The sequence below is a fragment of the Toxorhynchites rutilus genome, chromosome 3 (assembly GCF_029784135.1).
Source record: "Toxorhynchites rutilus septentrionalis strain SRP chromosome 3, ASM2978413v1, whole genome shotgun sequence".
In the NCBI taxonomy this organism is placed as follows: Eukaryota; Metazoa; Arthropoda; class Insecta; order Diptera; family Culicidae; genus Toxorhynchites; species Toxorhynchites rutilus.
This window is the reverse complement of record NC_073746.1, coordinates 78160149-78180010: the sequence shown is the minus strand read 5'-3', so window position 1 is coordinate 78180010 and position 19862 is coordinate 78160149. Positions and strand designations below refer to the sequence as shown.

The 19862-nt window shown below is 39.9% G+C and overlaps 1 protein-coding gene across 1 annotated transcript; it reads left to right on the top strand.

The window, feature by feature from the left end:
• The first annotated feature begins 13810 nt into the window (after positions 1–13810).
• On the top strand, positions 13811–16274 carry LOC129775018 (aspartate--tRNA ligase, mitochondrial). Its single transcript, XM_055779172.1, has 5 exons — positions 13811–14045; positions 14100–14774; positions 14834–15382; positions 15437–15559; positions 15632–16274. Exons 1-5 carry the CDS (start codon positions 13920–13922, stop codon positions 16211–16213), a joined length of 2055 nt encoding a protein of 684 aa, XP_055635147.1. The 5' UTR covers positions 13811–13919; the 3' UTR covers positions 16214–16274.
• Positions 16275–19862: the final 3588 nt, after the last annotated feature.

The following is a 19862-nucleotide window of genomic DNA, read 5'->3' as shown; positions in this document are numbered from 1 at the left end:
AAGCTAAATAAAACCGTTTAATAAAGTAATTTGCTATTTTGTGATTACGGCCATCTTGGATTTTAATTTTTCATGATCTACTGTGAACTACTATTCAAGCCCTTTCATTTGAGAGCCATATTAATGGTGTTTTGACATAATATGTAGTCCGCCATTTGGTAGAATTTAGATGGATTTGCATTTCTCATAAATAACCGTGTTCTACTACTTCATTTGATACCCATAATAATAGGGTTTTTAGAAAATATGTAGTCCGCCATTTTGTAGTGGCAGCCATCTTGGATTTACATTTATCATAAATAACTTTATTCTGCTAGTCAGTCCCTTCCATTTGATACCCATATTAATGAAGTTATGAGGAAATATGTAGTCCGCCATTTTGTAGTGGCAGCCATCTTGGATTTGCATTTTTCTTAAATAACCGTATTCTGCTAGTCAAGCCCTTTCATTTGATACCCATATTGATGGGGTTTTGGAAAACCCACATTGATGAGGTTTTGAAGAAGAAAGGAGTCCGCCATTTTGTAGCAGCCGCCATCTTGGATTTTCAAGATCATGAAATACGCAGTTTTGTAATGACTACAGAGATAAAGGTGTGTTCCAAATTTCTGATCAATCGGTCAACAGGAAGGGGGTCAAATTTCTATTAATGTGGGTCAGCGCTACAGACAAACATGTCACAAACATACAAACAGATTACTGGGCAAGCTAAATAAAACCGTTTAATAACAACGATTCCGCTTAGAAACTATGAGGGTTTTATTTGTTTTACAATAATTTTCAAGTCTATAAATATCTTCGCTTATTTTCAAATATCTTAAAAATGTCTCTATGTAAAGAAAATGTAAAGATTTGGCATCTCTGATTCGAGCGCTAAATTCTGTTTTTGACGTTTTGAGGGATGCGAGTGTGAGTAAATTCAAAAAACTTTGAAGTAGCTCGCACGCCGGATCACACATGACACTAACTGGCATGATGTGTTCACACGGTGTGAGTAGCTGTACTGCAGTAACTGACTAGACCGACTCGTATGCTTACTCGCACCGTCTGAACCCGGCTTAAAGCGAATTTAGCAATTAGAATTTAGCGCTCGAATCAGGGATGCCAAATCTTTACATTGTCTTGACATGTCTCTATTTTTAAGATATTTGAAAATGTGCGAAGATATTTATAGATTTGAAAATTATTGGAAAACTAATACGTTTTCTTTTTGAGATAACTTTATTGGGAATCTGAATATAAAATCATTATCGGGCACAATTTTCATTCAGAATTCACTCACAACTTGCAAAAAAAAGTATTGTTCTAAGAAACAGAATACATAATCGATATAAAAAAGTAGATTTTCCTTCATTATTTTAGTTTTCGAGGCGTATTTGTTCCTTCTGCAAATCTACTATCATTTTCATTTTCCTCATCTGACAAATTCGGACCTGATTGCTGTTTCTGACTATTTGATGAACATTTGAAAAATCGTCTGGCATCTCTGGTAAACCCGTGCCGTAGTATCTAGTTTCTTGCCAGCAGCTCACATTGTGTGAACGGACAAGGCGAGTCAACCATTTGTCAAGCGAGTTCACCGGGTCAGTAGCTGCTCATTGTGAAGTCAGCTACTAGCAACGTATAAATGGACCTTAAGATAAGATCAGACAATAGGGGGTCTTTTACGGACCAAATTTCTGTCAGATACGGACCAAATTTCTGTCAGTCGTTCTGATTTCTGATTGGTCGATTTCGATAAATTTTGTAAACAAAGTCGATTTTTCCAGTGTTGCCAATAAAAATAAATTACGTTGGGTTTGTTTTGAATTTAGAAAAAAAATGAATTTAATTGATATTACGATACTTAGTTTAGAGGAAATGTGAAGGAATTGTATACACGTTTTACCTAATTATTTTGTTACTATATTTTGATTGAATTGAAAAATTTATATATATATATATATATATATATATATATATATATATATATATATATATATATATATATACATCCATTTCATGTCAAACCGATATAGTGCTCCTCAGATTTCCATGAAAAGTGGTAGTTTCTTTCTTTATTGCAAAATATTAGACCCGTATTTTTTATTTTTTCGTTAGGGTGACCTTTTCTTATTTTAGGGTGGTCCGAAAAATCATTTTTTTCAACTTTTTCCTAAAAGTGCCTTTTTTAAAAATTCATAACTTTTGAATCACTGAACCGATTTAGATGATCGATATATCAAATTGAAGCCAATTAATCTTTTTTGGAAAAATATTAGGCTTGCCAAGAAATCGAATTTTGTTTTCGTAACTATTGATTGTAGTTGTTTTTTGTTATTTTTATGTTTTTTGTTTTTATGTTTTTATATTTTATGTTTTTTCTTGAAAGCTGAGGATTTATTACATAACATATCTCGATATCAGATAGGCTTTTTTGTGTTTTTGAGTGACTTTTCAAAGTTAACCGGTCGTCCGTAAAATCATTTTTCCACTCTTATCCAAAAATAATTTTTTGCAAAAATTTATTACATTTGAACTACTGAACTGATTGAGATGATCGACATATTAAATTGAAGCCAATAAGCCAATCTTTTTTGAAAAAATATCACACTTACCGGAAAGATAGGATTCTAGTCGCATAGGTCTAGTCTAGTCACATAAGAATATTGAATGAAGACTTAAAACATGTTAAATTTACAAAATAATGACTCTAAAACGAAAAAAACACCTCTCTAGAACCCTCTTTCCAAGTTCAATACTTTGTATCTCTTCCCATTCCTCATTCGCGGATGCAGCTAAGGTCGGAATTTTCGTAACTCCATTTTCATTGTATTTCCCATCAACAAAATGAGCCTGTATATATACTAGTATTAGGATACGTTTTAGAATTAGTTTTTAATACTTACGCTACATATTCTTGTGCTTGATTTGATTTCAAAGAATGGAACTTCTAATTCACTGTTCACGCAAAATCGAATCCATTCTTTCCGAATATTTTTGTCTTAATTGAACCGATAAAATTTATACTCAGGATGAGTATCCGTCCTTCGCTCACAATTTAAGGCTTTACACTTCATTTTTATTTTTGAATTACGTTTTGTATGAATAAAATGGCTTCCTAACGTTGTTTTGGTTGTATTCCTGCTCATATAATAAGATAGAATGTTTTGGTTCAGACAATGAGAATCTGCATAACGCTGTAACGGTTGTCAGATTAGATTTATTTGCTAAAAAAAAATCCCAAATTTGTTTTGGAAACGATTATATTATAGATATGGGTATTTAAAAGACTTATTTTATCCTTTTAAAGCATATTTTTGAGATTGTCTATTTGAAAATATGCAATAATCATTGAATTCGCACCAACCAAATGTTACGATTCATTAAAATAGAAATTTGAAAAATCCGATATTTTATAATATTTGGCAGCTCTGGCATCTTCATGTCATGGCTTCGTTTTTGGACGACGAAGAAGAGTAAGAAGCCAGTTGTCTGGTCTTGTCTTAGGTCAATCTCTTTCTTGACGGATAGGAAAATAATTTTGTGAACGTGTCCCGATTGTTTGCAGAAGTTTGAAATGCATACACATGTGATCCCCGATTTTTGAAATTAATCGTTCATCAGCTAATCGAATCCTTTTCAGCAGTTTGTTATTCGATACGATTAAGTGCGATTCATATACAACATCCACGTTACGTTCACGTTCCGTCCAGTCACGTTGTGTCAATTATTCTTCCAAGCAGTTGTTATGCAAACATTCACATTCACCGGCAATGGCAACTTCGACTTGCCGTTGCTGGTGTATGTGAATGCTTCAAAAGGAATTGCATGGAAGAATAATTGACGCAACGTGACGTGACGGAACGTGAACGTGACGTGGATGTTGTATGTGAATCGCACTTTAATGGACATACACCCGACACGTAACGACCCGTCAGCATATACGTTCAACGAAAACGACCGGCAGGATTTGTAGAAAAGAATAATTGACGGAGAGGAACGGTTCCTTGGGTTTTTGTCTGGGCTTTGTGTCTCGGCTTTTGTTTTGATTTTGGTTGTACAGTAATTTACATCTAATTCTACATTTTGCCAATTGGACAGACCTCCCAGCAAACTTTAAATCGTATAATTTTGCACGTGCCAAGTCTTACAAGAAATCCGAATAAATCAGAATCGCATATAATATCTATCAAAGTATGTATTGTGTATATTTGAAATCGCATAAAATGTAAAAACTCGATTTTATATACCATTATCAAATTAAGTCGCAATTCGGTATAATAAACATCAATTTTATGATGTATATTGTCGTAAAATATATTTAATCCGCATCATATACTGTTGATAATAGTAAGCCATGAATTAGATTTTAAATAAAATGTTCATTCTGTCTGTACAACTAGTCATAACCAAACGTGTTTTACTAACGTAGTAACCATTAGGTTATGGGCCCAGGTACCATAGCTACGGACAAACAAGTGTGAAATTTTTTTTTTGAAGAACATTATTTCAAGATGTCTCTTGCTGGAGCTGGAAGCGGAAGTTCCGGAACCGGAAGCGGACATGACGGGGACGGAAATGGACGAAATTTCGGAGATAGAGGAAGATCGACCGGCAGTGGAGGGATTTCGCTGCCAGCCATGGAACGTCTTCGAGGCCGAGAAAACTATTCTTCATGGGCATTCGCGACCAAAATGCTGTTAATCCGTGAGGAAACTTGGGACGCTGTGAATGCACCGGAAGAAGGTGATCCGGAAAACGAGAGGTCGCTGAGAGCACTAGCTACGATATGCCTCAGTATTGAACCGATCAATTATAGCCTGGTCCAGTCGGCAAGCACAGCGAAACAAGTATGGGGTAACCTCAAGAAAGCCTTCCAGGATGACGGGATGACTCGGAGGATTGGGTTACTTCGTAAGTTGACCAGTATTCGCCTGGGAGACTATTCCACTGTTGAAGCGTACGTGAACGAGATGATGTGTACGAGTCATAAGCTGAGTGAAGCAGGATTCAAGGTTGACGATGAATGGTTGGCCAGTCTGTTGCTGATGGGACTCCCCGAGGTATATGAACCAATGATAATGGGCCTCGAGGCATCAGGAAGGAAAATCACAGCGGATTCGGTAAAGGCCAAGATACTTCAAGACGTCAAGGTTTCCAGCGATTCAAGCTCAAGCGGACATGATGGTGCGTTTTACTCCCAGCAGCGGATGAGATCCAAGTCATTCAATAAGGCCAACGTGAAATGCTACAAGTGCAAGCGATTGGGGCATTACGCGGCGGAATGTCCTGTAAAGGATGAGAAGCAGAAAAAGGTCAAATCCGACAAGCATACTGCATTCATGATAACGCAATCGTCAGCCAAGCGCGATGTGAGCTGGATATTCGATTCGGGTGCTACTTCACACATGTGCAACGGTGAAGTTACTTTGGAAGATGCTAAAGAAGTCCAGCAGCGAATCAGCGTGGCGAATAATGCTGTGTCGATGGTAGACGCCGTTGGCAGCGTGAAGATTGAAGCTGATGTCGGCAATGGCACGTGTAACGTTACATTGTCCAACGTGTTGAGTATTCCCGACTTGGCAATCAATTTGATATCGGTGAGTAAGATATGCAGTAATGGCCATTCGATTACATTCACCAAGGATGCATGTGAGGTGCGATCGGCTTCCAACGAGGTAGTGGCCATTGAACGAGAAAGCAGCGGACTCTACAAACTTTGTTTGGTGAATGAACGTGTTTCGTATGTGGTCAAGGAAGAAAATGGCATGGTGCTGTGGCACCGAAGGATGGGGCATTTGAACGTGCACAGTTTGAAGATGCTTCGGTCCATAGCAACAGGAATCGATTTCGTTGATGCAGAGGTACAGTCATGTGTTGCGTGCTTGCAGCGCAAGCATTCTCGTCGCCCCTTCAAGAAGAGTGGAAACCGCGCAGGAGAAGTTCTGGAATTGATCCACAGTGATCTATGCGGCCCGATGGAGAACGTGTCAATCGGTGGTAGCCGGTATTTTCTAACGTTCATTGATGACAGCAGCCGCAAAATTCATGTGTATTTTTTGAAGTCGAAGAAGCAAGTGTTGCAGTATTTCCAAGACTTCAAATCGATGGTGGAGAACCAAACCGGCAAAAGAATCAAGCGCTTACGGACGGATAATGGCACAGAGTATGTGAATGGAGAGATGGAGAATTTTCTTCGCAAATCCGGGATTCATCATGAAGTCACGGTGCCGTACAACCCAGAGCAGAACGGGTTAGCGGAGAGAGCGAACCGTACGATCGTCGAGCGGGCACGATGTCTGTTGTTTGATGCCAACCTGGAAAAACGCTTCTGGGCGGAAGCTGTGTCAACTGCTGCGTTCCTGGCGAATCGATCACCAACGAAAGGCTTACGAGTGACCCCGGAGGAACGGTTCAGCGGTGTGAGACCAGACCTGTCCAAATTACGTGTGTTTGGAGCAAAAGTAATGTGCCATGTTCCGAAGTCGAAGCGATTGAAGTGGGATGCAAAATCCGAAGATGGCATATTTGTTGGATATTCCGAGCATTCGAAGGGCCTGCGAGTGTTCAATCCTAGGACTGGAAAAGTATTTGTGTCTCGTGACGTCGTCTTCGTGAGCGAAGCTAGCGGAAATGCCATGCAGATGTCGGAAGCTGAACCTGTGAATGAAATGATGGAATTAATGAGTGAAGAGATCGTTGAAGGTAATGAAGCTATCGGCTTGCCAACTGGTTCCACCGAAGGCAATGATGAAAATCAAAAAGACCTGTCATCGGAGGACGATTTGGAGGACGAGACGGATTACGACAGCGCGAATGATAGTATCGAGACAATTCGGACAGCATCACCTGCGCTCCCCTCGCAACAAGAAGAGCAGCGATATGCTGTCAGGCGCAGCGAGCGGGATCGCCGTATTCCAGGCAAGTACTATAATTTCGATTTGACGTATAGTGTACTTCCTGAAACGTTTGTTGAATCTTAGATAATCGGCAATGAGCGGGAAACCGAGCCGCAGACGGTCGGTCAAGCAATGGAGGCCGACGATCATGAGCTGTGGCGTGAGGCTATGGAAGCTGAGATGCAGGCGTTGAGAAGCAACAAGACGTGGAAGTTAACAGAGCTACCAGCGGGAAGAAAAGTTTTGAAGTGCAAGTGGGTCTTCAAGCGGAAATTCAACTCGGACGGATCTGTGCAGAAGTATAAGGCAAGGCTCGTCATAAAAGGGTTCTCGCAAGTCAAGGGAGTCGACTATAACGAGACGTATTCACCGGTGGTGAGACTCGCAAGCATTCGATTTCTGTTGGCACTGTCAGCGCAGCAGGATATGCGTATACACCAAATGGATGCCGTTACAGCGTTTCTTCAGGGAGAGTTGTCCGACGAAGAAATCTATATGGAGCAACCTGAAGGATTCGTTGATAGGAAGTCTCCGAAGAAAGTTTGTCGTCTGCTGAAGGCTCTGTATGGATTGAAGCAAGCGAGTCGTGTCTGGAACACGAAATTGGATGCGGAGCTGAAGCGTATGGGTTTGAAGCGATCTAGCTTCGATCCGTGCGTATACTTCAAGATCGAAGGAAATACTATTCTGGTGGTCGCTGTATACGTGGACGATTTCTTGCTGTTCTCGACGGATCAAGATTGGATCGACACCGTGAAGAAGCAACTGATGACGAAGTTCCACATGAAAGACCTAGGAGAGGCCAAACGGGTTCTCGGCATGCGAATCACCAGAAGTAAGAACGCTGTTATGCTGGATCAAGAAAGGTATGTGGAGGAACTACTGGAGCAATTCAACATGACCAATTGCAACACAGTGTCGATACCCATGGACCCACATCAGCGATTGACGAAAGCAGGACCAAGAACGGAAGAACAGAAGCAACAAATGGAAAAGGTTCCGTTTCGTGAATTGGTGGGAGGATTGCAGTTTTTGGCGCACTGCACACGGCCGGATATCGCTTATGCCGTAAACGCAGTGAGCAGTTTCAACAGTGATCCTAACGAGATACACTGGGCAGCGGCTAAAAGAATTCTCCGGTACCTGAAGGGCACAAAATCCAAGAAGCTGACTTTCCACAAGCAAGCTGAACCATCGTTCGAAGGATATAGTGACGCGGATTGGGGCAACGATTTGGAAACTCGTCGTTCTGTCACAGGGTATACCTTTCAGTACGGTGGCGGATCAGTGGCGTGGAGTTGTAGGCGACAACCAACAGTGGCTTTGTCCACAACTGAAGCGGAATACATGGCTCTATCAGGTGCAACACAGGAAGCTGTTTGGTGGCGTGGTTTTCTCAACGAGATGTTTCAGATTGATGTTACTGTCCCGATCTTCTGCGATAATCAAAGCGCAATCTGCTTGGCGGAAAAGGAGATCGGTTATTCACCTCGAAGCAAACACATCGATCTAAGGCACCACTTTGTACGCGAACAACTGGAATCCAAGGCGATCTCGTTGCATCACGTGAAGTCCGAGCTCCAGAAGGCGGATGTTCTTACCAAACCCATTCCGGTAGGCCGTCATACTGAAGCAGTGAAGAATCTTGGAATTCAACAAATTCATGGTTAAGGAGGGGATGTTCATAATAGTAAGCCATGAATTAGATTTTAAATAAAATGTTCATTCTGTCTGTACAACTAGTCATAACCAGACGTGTTTTACTAACGTAGTAACCATTATATACGTATATTACGCTGATGCAGTTTATGTGTCGTATAAGCGTATAATTTTAATCGATTCAGTATTGTAGTAAATCGTGTTGCATGCTGAAGAAAATCATGGAACAGTAATCATATTCGATCCTAATAAAGAACATTTTACATCATATTGAAATGTCAATGAAATGCTGATGCACTTGAAAGTTTTACCGCTGTTGAATTAAATTTCAGATAGCCGCGCGAGATAGCTGGTGGATGATAATCCAGACGACCGGAGTTCGAACCCACATCGGAGCAGTTTTCACCAAACAACAATCTGTGTTATTTTAAACATTCATATTCCACTCCCAACATAAGTCAATCAGTCAACTATTATTTCTACGAACATAAATACTCATATATAAAAATGGCGATTCGTGATAAACATTTCTCGAAAATATTTTGCCCCATTGGTTTTTTTTTCTAAGTCTGTAATCAATCGTATATGAGTATGGTAAAAGATGTATTTGGTGCTTTGACAATTCATGAATATATTCATATTAGATCGCAATTCAATTCCAACATAATCGCTATTATAGTCGGTCAAAGTTGCATATTCATCCAAACAAATTCGGTAAACATTTGCCATGTATGTATATGGCCTCCACTTTTGCATGCATATGCCAGTTAGGCGCATTATATGCCAACCAAATTGTAGGGCATATGATGTTATATATACGCTTGTTATGCGATTCAATGTTTGCTGGGCTGTGATGCAACACGTTTAATTGGACATTTTTACCTCTAATTGGACATATTTGTAAACATTGAGTTCGGGGCTCAAATTATGGACCCACATTGAAAGTCCCCACCAGTCACGAATGTTCAATTGCCTCAAAAAAATTGCCTCCAATGTGACACTGAGTGGTGCCTCGGCATTTCGCATTATAAGTAACTTACTGTACTTTTTATGCCAACATATCTCTTAGGTCCCAATTTCGGAGTGAAAATCATTCGCGACTAGCTGAGAGAAATAGTCTATATATTATTATTATTGAATAAGGGTCGGACTACAGGTTTAAAGCATTTAAAAAATTGAATTCAATGATTTTTTTCAAAATTTACAACTGATTCTAGGCATGCTGATTCGAAAGAGGGCATTGCAATTGGAAATTGTTGTAGGTGGCGACACCATGAATAACAATTAATAAATCATTCGATTGACATTTGACGTGACCGTGCTGGTGGAAGCCTTGACTGCATGTGTGAATTAGTGGAGACGTTGACTTTCTTCTCCGTAACGTTCTATGTGAATCGCATATAAAACCGTTGGTTTTTTCTCTCTGGGTTTGGATCGGTTACTCGACGTAAATTATTCGTTCGCTTCGATTATTGGTTGCGTAGTATTCGTTAGATCAATAATCGATTTCTGTGGGAAGTATTTGATTAATCGATTAATCGAACGATTATCGGGGATCACTATGCATACTTCCCAAAAGAACGAGAGTCGTTTGAAAAGTCCGTTAAAAACTAAAACTATTTAATGGGTTCTGATCAAGCAAACCATTTGTCATGACAATTGTCATGCAAAAATGCGAAAACAGAATAGAAACTGAGAGAGGTTGGCGTCGACATCATGCCTCATACCGTATGTTTCTATTCTGTTTTCGCATTTACGCATGACAATTGTCATGACAAATGGTTTGCTTGGTTCTGATAAATCATTTTTATTTTCAACCTTTCAGGTGTGTACACTTCGTCCAACGCTGCTCTAGTTTGTTGATCTCTTTCGAGAATAGAATTTGTACAAGTCTGTAAAATAGTCATTTCTGCAATCACCTTCTCGTTCGAATAAAATATTTTTCCAGCCAGCTGTTTCCTTAACACGCGTCGGTTCCCAGGGGCCGACATTGAGCTTTTTGGTAGGAAAGTGCTGACTGACTGGAACTGATAGTTACAAAATAAGAAAATACATATATATGGTTTGCTTTCGGATGTATTATTAAACGGGTCTTCCTTCTAATCGAATTTCTGAATATTTTCTTTTGACGTAGGACTACGTCTTTCATTTCTATACCGGGGTGTAAAATCAAAGTTTCGAAAACGAAAGCGTTACGCCGGAGACCGAGATTTTGAGCGTTAATAGCTCCTAAACAACTGAACGAAATGGTATGATAAACACTTCATTCGAAAGATAAAATGTCTACGCGTTATATACTTGTTACTTTTTCATCCAATAACTTGTTTCAATAGCCTTAAAATTGCTTTCAAAACAGGCTATTTAACTCACCAATCGGTATATAAGCGATCGCCGCTCCGAAATCCTCTCAGTTATAATTGAATAGCGATTGAGGTACCATCGCAGGAATGAATGGATGTTTCCCTAAAACAGACTTCAAAACCATGGAGCCAGGGGAAATCGGCATTGCAAAATAGATACAAGCAGCGAGTACTTTTTGAGTCGTTTGCGTTTCTACAAATCGGAATGTTTCCCTAACACAGACTTCAAAACCATGGAGCCAAGGGAAATTGGCATTGCAAATGAGATGCAAGCTGCGAGTACATTTGTACTCGCTCGCATTTTTGCAAACCGGAATGTGTTTTCCAAACACAGATTCCGAAACCAATAAGTTGAGAAAATCGGCATTCCAGATCTCGGCAGTACTTTTCATATCCCCATGCATTTTTACACTCTGGAATGCGTTCTGCTAACACGGTCTACAAAAGCGGGTACAAATGCATTGCTTGGGCTCGGTTATTCAAGTCTGTATGCCCCTTCATGTCGCCAGCTCACTGAACTTCTACGCATACCGTTTGATGATTAGGCAAAATGTTGATAACTGTTAGCTGCGATAACCACTACCATAATGCATGAATTGACCTAAATTGGGATTTGTTTGCAATTGAATTCGTGAATTGTTTCATTCATTCACTACTTTAATCAATAATTTAATCATCAGCTTTGCGCAGCGGCGATATCGTACCCAATGAGAAACATTCGAAGTGCGATTATTGCTAATTGAGAAAAACACAAATGATTACTAAGCCAACGGAAGTCCTACGTCAACCTTGCGGTTATATCATAGGTATAACCCATCCATAGATTTATACAATGAGTATCTTTGGGAGATGTGACCGACACTGATATTGTACAAAAGCTCTTGATGCGGGCTGAATGGAAAGCGCAGCTGAATCGTGGCTCAAAGTGTTGAATTGAGGAACAAGTAAACGGTTTTGAGTCAGAGGGGACCAAGTCACAAAATTTCGAGTTATTGATTGCATTAGGTTCAGCATTTCTGTACAACAATCAGTTGTATATTGAACTAGCTGACCCGGCAAACTTTGTCCCGCCCAAAATTTATTTTTCGTCTCACATTCACGTTTTCTTACTAAATGCTGTTCATCGGTCCAATCGCAGAATTATTCGTTGATTGATCTTCTAATATACCCTTTAAAATTACCTTTCACTATAAACTTCCTAGAACTTCTACCAATACTCGACATTATAATATCACATTATTTTCAGACACAATTCTCGTTCAAGATTTTTCAACCACTTGCAAATAACATGTTTCTCCGTTACGTTACATGCCAAATTTGGTTTTATTTACTTGATTAATTCTCGAGTAATGCAAAAATTTGTGTTTCATTTGTATGGCAGCCCCCCCCCCCCCCTTAGAGAGAGGGGTGGAGTGTCTAACCACCATAGAATTATTTATTGCACCCTTAAACCTCCATATGCTTAATATGGTTTCATTTGCTTGATTAACTCTCGAGTAATGCAGAAATTTGTGTTTAATTTGTATGGCAGCCCCCTTTTAGAGGGGGGGAGGGGTTGGAGTGTCTCACTACCGTAAAAACATTTATTCAAGAAAGTTTGAAGCCTCTGTAATTCAACAATTCATTCTGGCTCATTCTACGTTTTATATTTAACCCTCCTGTACTCGCGTGCAGAATCATAACACGTATACTCGCGCACGGTGTCACAGACCGAAAATTGAACTTCTCTGTAATGTTGTCATTGTGTATTTTTCAGGTTTCATTGACATTTATTTAAAGAAGGACATTTATTTGAATGAAAAAAACTCCAAAAAATATGTTTTCTTCATCTTTATTATGTTTCAATAGTCATCTAATTCAGCCTCTTCAAAACAGAGTAAATTTTGATACTCCAACACAAATAACGAAATTCGAATTTTTCACTGTTATCAATTACAAGTAAGCAACTGAGTACGATTCATGGAAGTATAAAGAGCTATGAAACAACATAAAAACGTATTAATCGATTGTGGTTTCATTGGAGTAAGAATCAGAACATAGCATAACTGCATGCCCGAAACAAACATATTTTATACATTTCATGCAGTTGTTGCGTATTTTTCGGGTCTTTTATCAAAGAGAAGAATGTATAACGACCTTCTAGACAATTACCAGATGATAAAAGTTCTGGAATATAAAGTTTGCATATTTCTAATGTTCTTTGTCTCTGTATTCTTGGTAAACTAGAGATTAATGCCTTTTTTTAGATGGGGCACAAAAAAGATGATATAAAAGGATTTCTAGGAACTTCCTTTTCTTTTTCTTGTTCTCTTGTCGATATTGTCCATTATAAATAATATATCCCCGAACTGTTAAAAATTACCATAAGCCACCGATTAGTTTATAGTTTACTGTCTACAATTATTCCACAAGTTAAATTCTTTCACAAGTGTGAATATGTATGTCCATTATATTTAGCGAATAACTATACGAAGGTCAAACATTTATACTTTGCTTTTGAATATTCCACGCCACTAACATTAATTTATACATTTTATTCAACAATATTCTAGAATTTGAAAAAAGGCACTTGTCCAAAAAAGTTACTCCTATACTCGTGTCGGTGTGTCAGACCGAATATGTTAAAAAAGTGGCACCAACACATTCGATACGCTGAACAATGACGAACGACGAATAACGAAGCTAGAGAGAATCGCAAAGTCGTAGTGTTGATATTTTCTGATAAATGAACGAATTATTGATTTCTCGGTCTGACAGACAAATGCGCGAGTATAGGAGTGTTAAGCATGTTTAGCGAGATGTTTTTTTTTCTATATCAGTCTGGGGAGCGTTCATGACTAATATTGTAAATCTGTAAGGTGCTGTCAACGTATTGAATATCTTCCTTTTTCACTTAACAGTGTGTGTGAACTGTTATGTTGCAATTTTATATTTATATCTTGAAATATTGTGACAAATCAAAACACCGGTGTTTTAAATTTGCTGTACAGTTTTTAGTTTTCCTATGCAATAATTTGCAATGAATTCCATCATGTTACATTCACATTTGTTTAAGAATGGCGGCTTATTCTTGCGACAATCATTTCCAGCAAGGAGGGCATGTCCTGCCCGGTTTGCCTCACAATATTTTGGCCTTGGTCAGGTGGTCAGTATCTATACAGATTTTTTATCTCAGGTTGTATAAATATTATCTTCATAGAGCACTCATCCCAGCAGAACTTCTGATTACACGATCAGGCGAATGTATGGCTTGTCTAGCATATCGTTTCATAAGTGTCAGCATTCAACTGTAGCCAGTCTTGCTCCAGAACTCTCGCAAGGAGTAGCAGACTTTGAAAATGCGAAATTGAATCGTTTCACAAATCGGACTCACAACTGCGGGGAATTACGAACTTCCCACGCTGGTCAGAATGTAACTCTATGTGGATGGTTGGAGTTTTCACGGATGAACAAATTTTTCACACTCCGAGATGGTTACGGTGCGACACAGATTGTAATACCAGATGAACTGGTATCGAAGGTTGCTTTGAATAATATATCTTTCGAGAGTATCCTGGAGGTCAAGGGAACGGTGATAAAACGACCAACAGGACAGGAGAACCTCCGCATACCAACCGGTCAAATCGAAGTCGTTTTGGAGGAAGTTGAAGTACTAAATAGTGCTAGGAGTCGTCTTCCAATCGACCTCAAGAATCACAATAAAGCGAGGGAGAGTTTACAGATGGAGCATCGATACATCGCTCTCAGAAGTTCGCAAATGCAGAGGAATCTTAGACTACGGTCGCAGATTATCATGAAGATGAGAGAGTATATGATTAACAATTGTGGATTTGTCGAGGTCGAGACACCGACATTGTTCCGGCGAACACCGGGGGTATGTAAGTGGTGTGCCACATCTGTTATGTGATCACATTTCGCATCGACCATTTACAGGGAGCTCAGGAATTCGTTGTACCAACACGCAAACCTGGTCACTTCTATTCGTTGGTCCAAAGCCCACAGCAGTTCAAACAGATGCTCATGTCGGGTGCTATTGACCGGTATTTCCAAATTGCACGTTGCTATCGAGACGAAGCTACGCGCCCGGATCGCCAACCGGAATTCACCCAACTCGATATTGAGTTGTCCTTTACAGATCGAGAGAAAATAATGTCTCTTGTGGAAGGAGTTTTGGCTTATTCCTGGCCCTTCACGGGCGGCGCGTTGATGCTTCCCTTCCATCGGATGACACTGGATGAGGCGATGAAGCGTTACGGATGTGATAAACCAGACACTAGATTCGGGTACGAAATGCAAGATGTGACATTCAAAATGGAACTGAATGAAAAGTTGCGACTAGGATTGCAGAGGTGCGATTACGGGGCGTATGCCATTGTGGCCAACGAACCATACAGTAGTTCGCCAACGTCGATGAAAAAAGTACTGAATGGGTTGTCCAAGGAATACAGAAACTGCAAGTTAGTTTGTAGCTACATAACACCAGTAAGTTCTCGATATATTTACGCTTCTCATACAGTATTGATCACAATTTTTTAGGACTGGTTGGAAACGTCAATCGAAAAACTGCTCGACAACGGAGTTGCAGAAGAATTGAAATCGCATTTATCACTTAAACCTGGAGATCTATTGCTGCTGGGATATGGAAAAAGGCGTGATGTGGTTAGTATAAACGAACGCAATTCTGCGTTCGATTGATCGAATTCAACAAACGATTCATATCTATCATTCCAGCAAGACATGATGGGAAAAGTTAGGCTAGCATTTTACGAGAATCTGGAAACTCGAGGTCTCGTGGAGAAGCGTTCTTCGACCGTACAAAACTTCTGCTGGGTGGTCGATTTCCCCATGTTTGAACTTGACGAAAATACTGGTACCTTGGGAAGTGTTCATCATCCCTTCACCGCTCCCCATCCAGAGGATTTAGAAAAGCTTAAAGGGAAGCAGAATTTGACCGAAATCCGATCTCAGTCGTTCGATTTGGTTTGGAACGGGGTTGAAGTTGGCGGGGGATCGGTTCGTATTCACAACGGTGAACTGCAGAAGTTGGTTCTGGATGAAGTGTTGCAGTTTGACCGTTCCCATCTGAAACATCTACTGGCCGCCCTGGAATGTGGATGTCCCCCACATGGTGGGTTTGCAATAGGATTGGATCGGTATATAGCGTTGCTTTGTAATGCACACTCCATTCGGGATGTGATTGCTTTCCCCAAGACACTGGATGGGAAAGATTTACTCTCGAAGGCACCGGTGACGATTAGTGAAGAAGAGAAAAAAATGTATCACATATGTATTAAGGAAAATATACAACAGTAAAGGGCTATGATGTTTTTGATGTATTCTCTATGTTACGGGACTTATTTTGCAAAATCAAGTCTGTTTAAGTTATAAGCTAACAATGATTTATAATAAATCATGAAGAACATTATGTTCACGAAATGTAGAATACAGTCTTTGTGTTAAAATTTCAATTGATTGGTGAGGAATCTGTATCACGAAAGATATGATATTTGTGTAAATTCCTTAATATTTCAAGCGTTCTCCTTTTTTTTAATTAAATCGTTTATTTTCACATGCTCAGTTACATAAGTTTAAAGGAGCCAAACTCCTATTTGTATTGTTACAAGTATATATAAACATTTTTCATAAATTCTAATGTTAATGAAGTAGAGAACCGATTACTCGCGGTTTGCTCGAGTTTAGAAGGGTGACATATTTTCTTCTGGAAAAGGAGGGATATAAGGATGTGTTGACAATGTTCACACACACATTCATCACACTCAATTCTTAAGCCTATCTTATATCTAATATGTATTTACATTTCACCTTATTCTATTGTTAGTAAGAAGGGATTTGATTTCTCGCGAAGGAAAAGGAAAAGGAGAATATAAGGATATAAGGACAATCACACACGAAGATCGATAACTTTTAGGAAGACATATATTTGGGACATTTAATCAAGGTCTAACCGAGCCAACGCATCTCTCACCGGTACATTGGGCTGCCTTCCTCTGGCCCGAAGAAAAGTTCTCTAAATTCGATCTGGCAACAACATATCCCTCGCACGATCAAACAACGTGTTCGATGTCGTGGTAACCATGGCCACAAACACAGATATTGCTGTCGGCAAGATTAATACGAAAGAGTAGCGCATCTAACGAACAGTGATTGGACATGAGCCGAGAGAAGGTGCGAATAAAGTCCCGACTCAAGTCCAGACTTTTGAACCATGGTTTGAGGCTAACCTTAGGGATAATCGAGTGAAGCCACCGACCCAATTCATCTTCGTTCCACTTACGTTGCCAGTTAGCGATGGTATTTTTACGGACTAAAGAATAAAATTCATTGAAGGCGATTTGACGCTGATAACTATTGCCTTCAATTGCACCTACGTTTGCTAATGAGTCAGCCCTCTCATTACCCGGAATTGAGGAATGGGAAGGGACCCAGACAAAGGTAATGACATAACAGCGTCTGGATAAAGCACTCAAAATTTCTCGTATTCTCTCAAGGAAGTACGGCGAGTGCTTTTCCGGCCTCACTGAACGGATAGCTTCGACAGAGCTAAGACTATCCGTTACAATGTAATAGTGTTCAACAGGTTGTGAGGCGACGCTGGCCAGCGCCCAGTAAATTGCTGCCAATTCAGCAATATACACTGAGCAAGGAAACTGAAGACTGTGGGAGATGCTGAAAAATTTCGTTGAACACTCCAAATCCTGTGGACTCATTCATAGAGGACCCATCAGTAAAGTACATATTATCACAATTGATACGCCCATACTTTGCATTGAAGATCGAAGGAACGATCCCCGATCGATGATAATCTGGAATTCCATGGATTTTTTCCTTCATGTACAGATCAAAATGTACAGAGGAATTGATGTAGTCAGGAAAACAAACATGGTTGGGAATATACGAAGAAGGATCAACCTTCTTCGGGAGTACGGGAGTACGCCTGCCAAAACCTCGAGATTTATGGTATGCGTTGAGGGCATACATCCCAACGCAATACGGAGACAAAGATACTGAATTCGCTCGAGTTAAATGAGGTGTGTTTTGACAGCTGATTGAAAACAGAAACTGCCAAACTCCATCACTGAGAGAATAGTTGTTCGATACAACATTATAAGATCTTCTGGATGGGCTCCCCAGGTGCCGGTAATTGTACGGAGAAAGTTTATTCTTTGTTAACATTTTTTACTCAGATACCTAATATGAGCCCCCCAAGTACATTTGGAGTCGAACCAGACCCCAAGATACTTGAATGACATAGCATGAGTGATCGGTTTACCCAAAAGTTGAAGCTTTGGTTTTGCTGGTCTATGCTTCCTAGGAAATACCACCATCACTGTTTTCTCCGTGGAGAATTCGATCCCTAGCCCAGGTTGAAAAATTGTTTAAAGCATCTTGTAAGGGTTTTTGCAGGTCGGGTTCTTTTGATCCTTCGACAGACACCACTCCATCATCTGCAAGTTGTCTTAAGCTGCAATTTTGTGTAAGGCAATTGTCAATGTCGTTTACATAGAAGTTGTACAAAAGGGTGCTTAAACAGGATCCCTGAGGGAGACCCGACTCACTGCCGAATATCCGTGAGAAAAATTCAAATGTTTCTCACAAAGCAAGTTATATAACATGTTATTAAATAGAGGTGGCAGACCCCGAGAGTGTGATTTGTCTGACAAAACCTCTATTGAAACAGAATTAAAGGCCCCCTTTATGTCCAAGAATACTGAAGCCATTTGAATTTCTGAAGAAAGCAAAGACAATCATTCGTCCAATATTTTATTTTGCTCCAGAAACCGATTGAATAAATTCAACAAGCGATGTTTCGCCATATCAAGGGGGTTTTTCAACAAGTTGAACTTAATTCTATCCGTTCCTGGAGCCAAATTGTTACAACAAAGGAGAGAAAGAGAGAATTCTACCATCGAAAACTCGGAATCAAGATCGCACCTATCTTGTGGTATATCTCGAACAATGTTTTGCACAGGAGCGGAATCGGGACAAACTTTCCGTGCAAAATTCGAAATCCATCGATGTGAATATTCCTCGCTTTCATTCGTTGAAGAGCAATTCCTCATGTTTTGAGCCACTTTTCACAATTTTTTCATTGACGTTTCTCGTGACAACGAAATTTCGCCAATAAGCACGTTTTTTACCCTTTCATCAAGTTTTTGAATTGATTTTCAAGGTCCAAATACGTTTGAAAATTCTCAATGATTCCACGTTTCCGAAAAGCTTTAAATGCGTTCGATTTATCCTGATAAAGCTTGGAACATTGACTATCCCACCGTGGATTTGGGGGCCTTCGACAAATAGTGGAGCCTGGGATGGGTTTCGGTTGAGCACGAACCACGCTGTCATAGATCAAATGAGAAATGAAGTTATACTCTTCCAATGGAGGCAAACCATCTCTGGAATTGATGGCTAGAGCAATCGCGTCCGCATATTTTTTCCAGTCAACGTGTCTTGTGAGGTCATATGCCATGTTTATAGATTCAGAAGATTTCGACCCAATGGTGATGGAAATTTTGATTGGTAAGTGGTCACTACCATTGGGGTCCTGGATTAAATTCCACTTGCAATCTAACGATAGTGAATTCGAGCAAAGTGGGAGGTCAAAAGCTCTTGAGTTAGCAGGAGGTTTAGGTACACGTGTTGTTTCCCCAGTATTCAAAACGGTCATATTGAAGCTGTTACAAAGGTCATATGAACGATTGTCGTCGTACTGTTTCCCCCAGGCAGTTCCGTGAGAGTTGAAGTCTCCCAAGATCAATCGTGGCTCAGGAAGGAGTGAGCACATGTCAACAAGTTGATTGCGGCTAACCGCAGCTTTCGGAGGCCAATACAAGCTGACAATACAGAGGTCTTGGCCTCTGATGTTTGCATGACAAGCAACAGCTTCGATCCCTCCAATAGGTGGAAGGTGGAATTCTAAAAAATGAGTGACACTTATTAATCC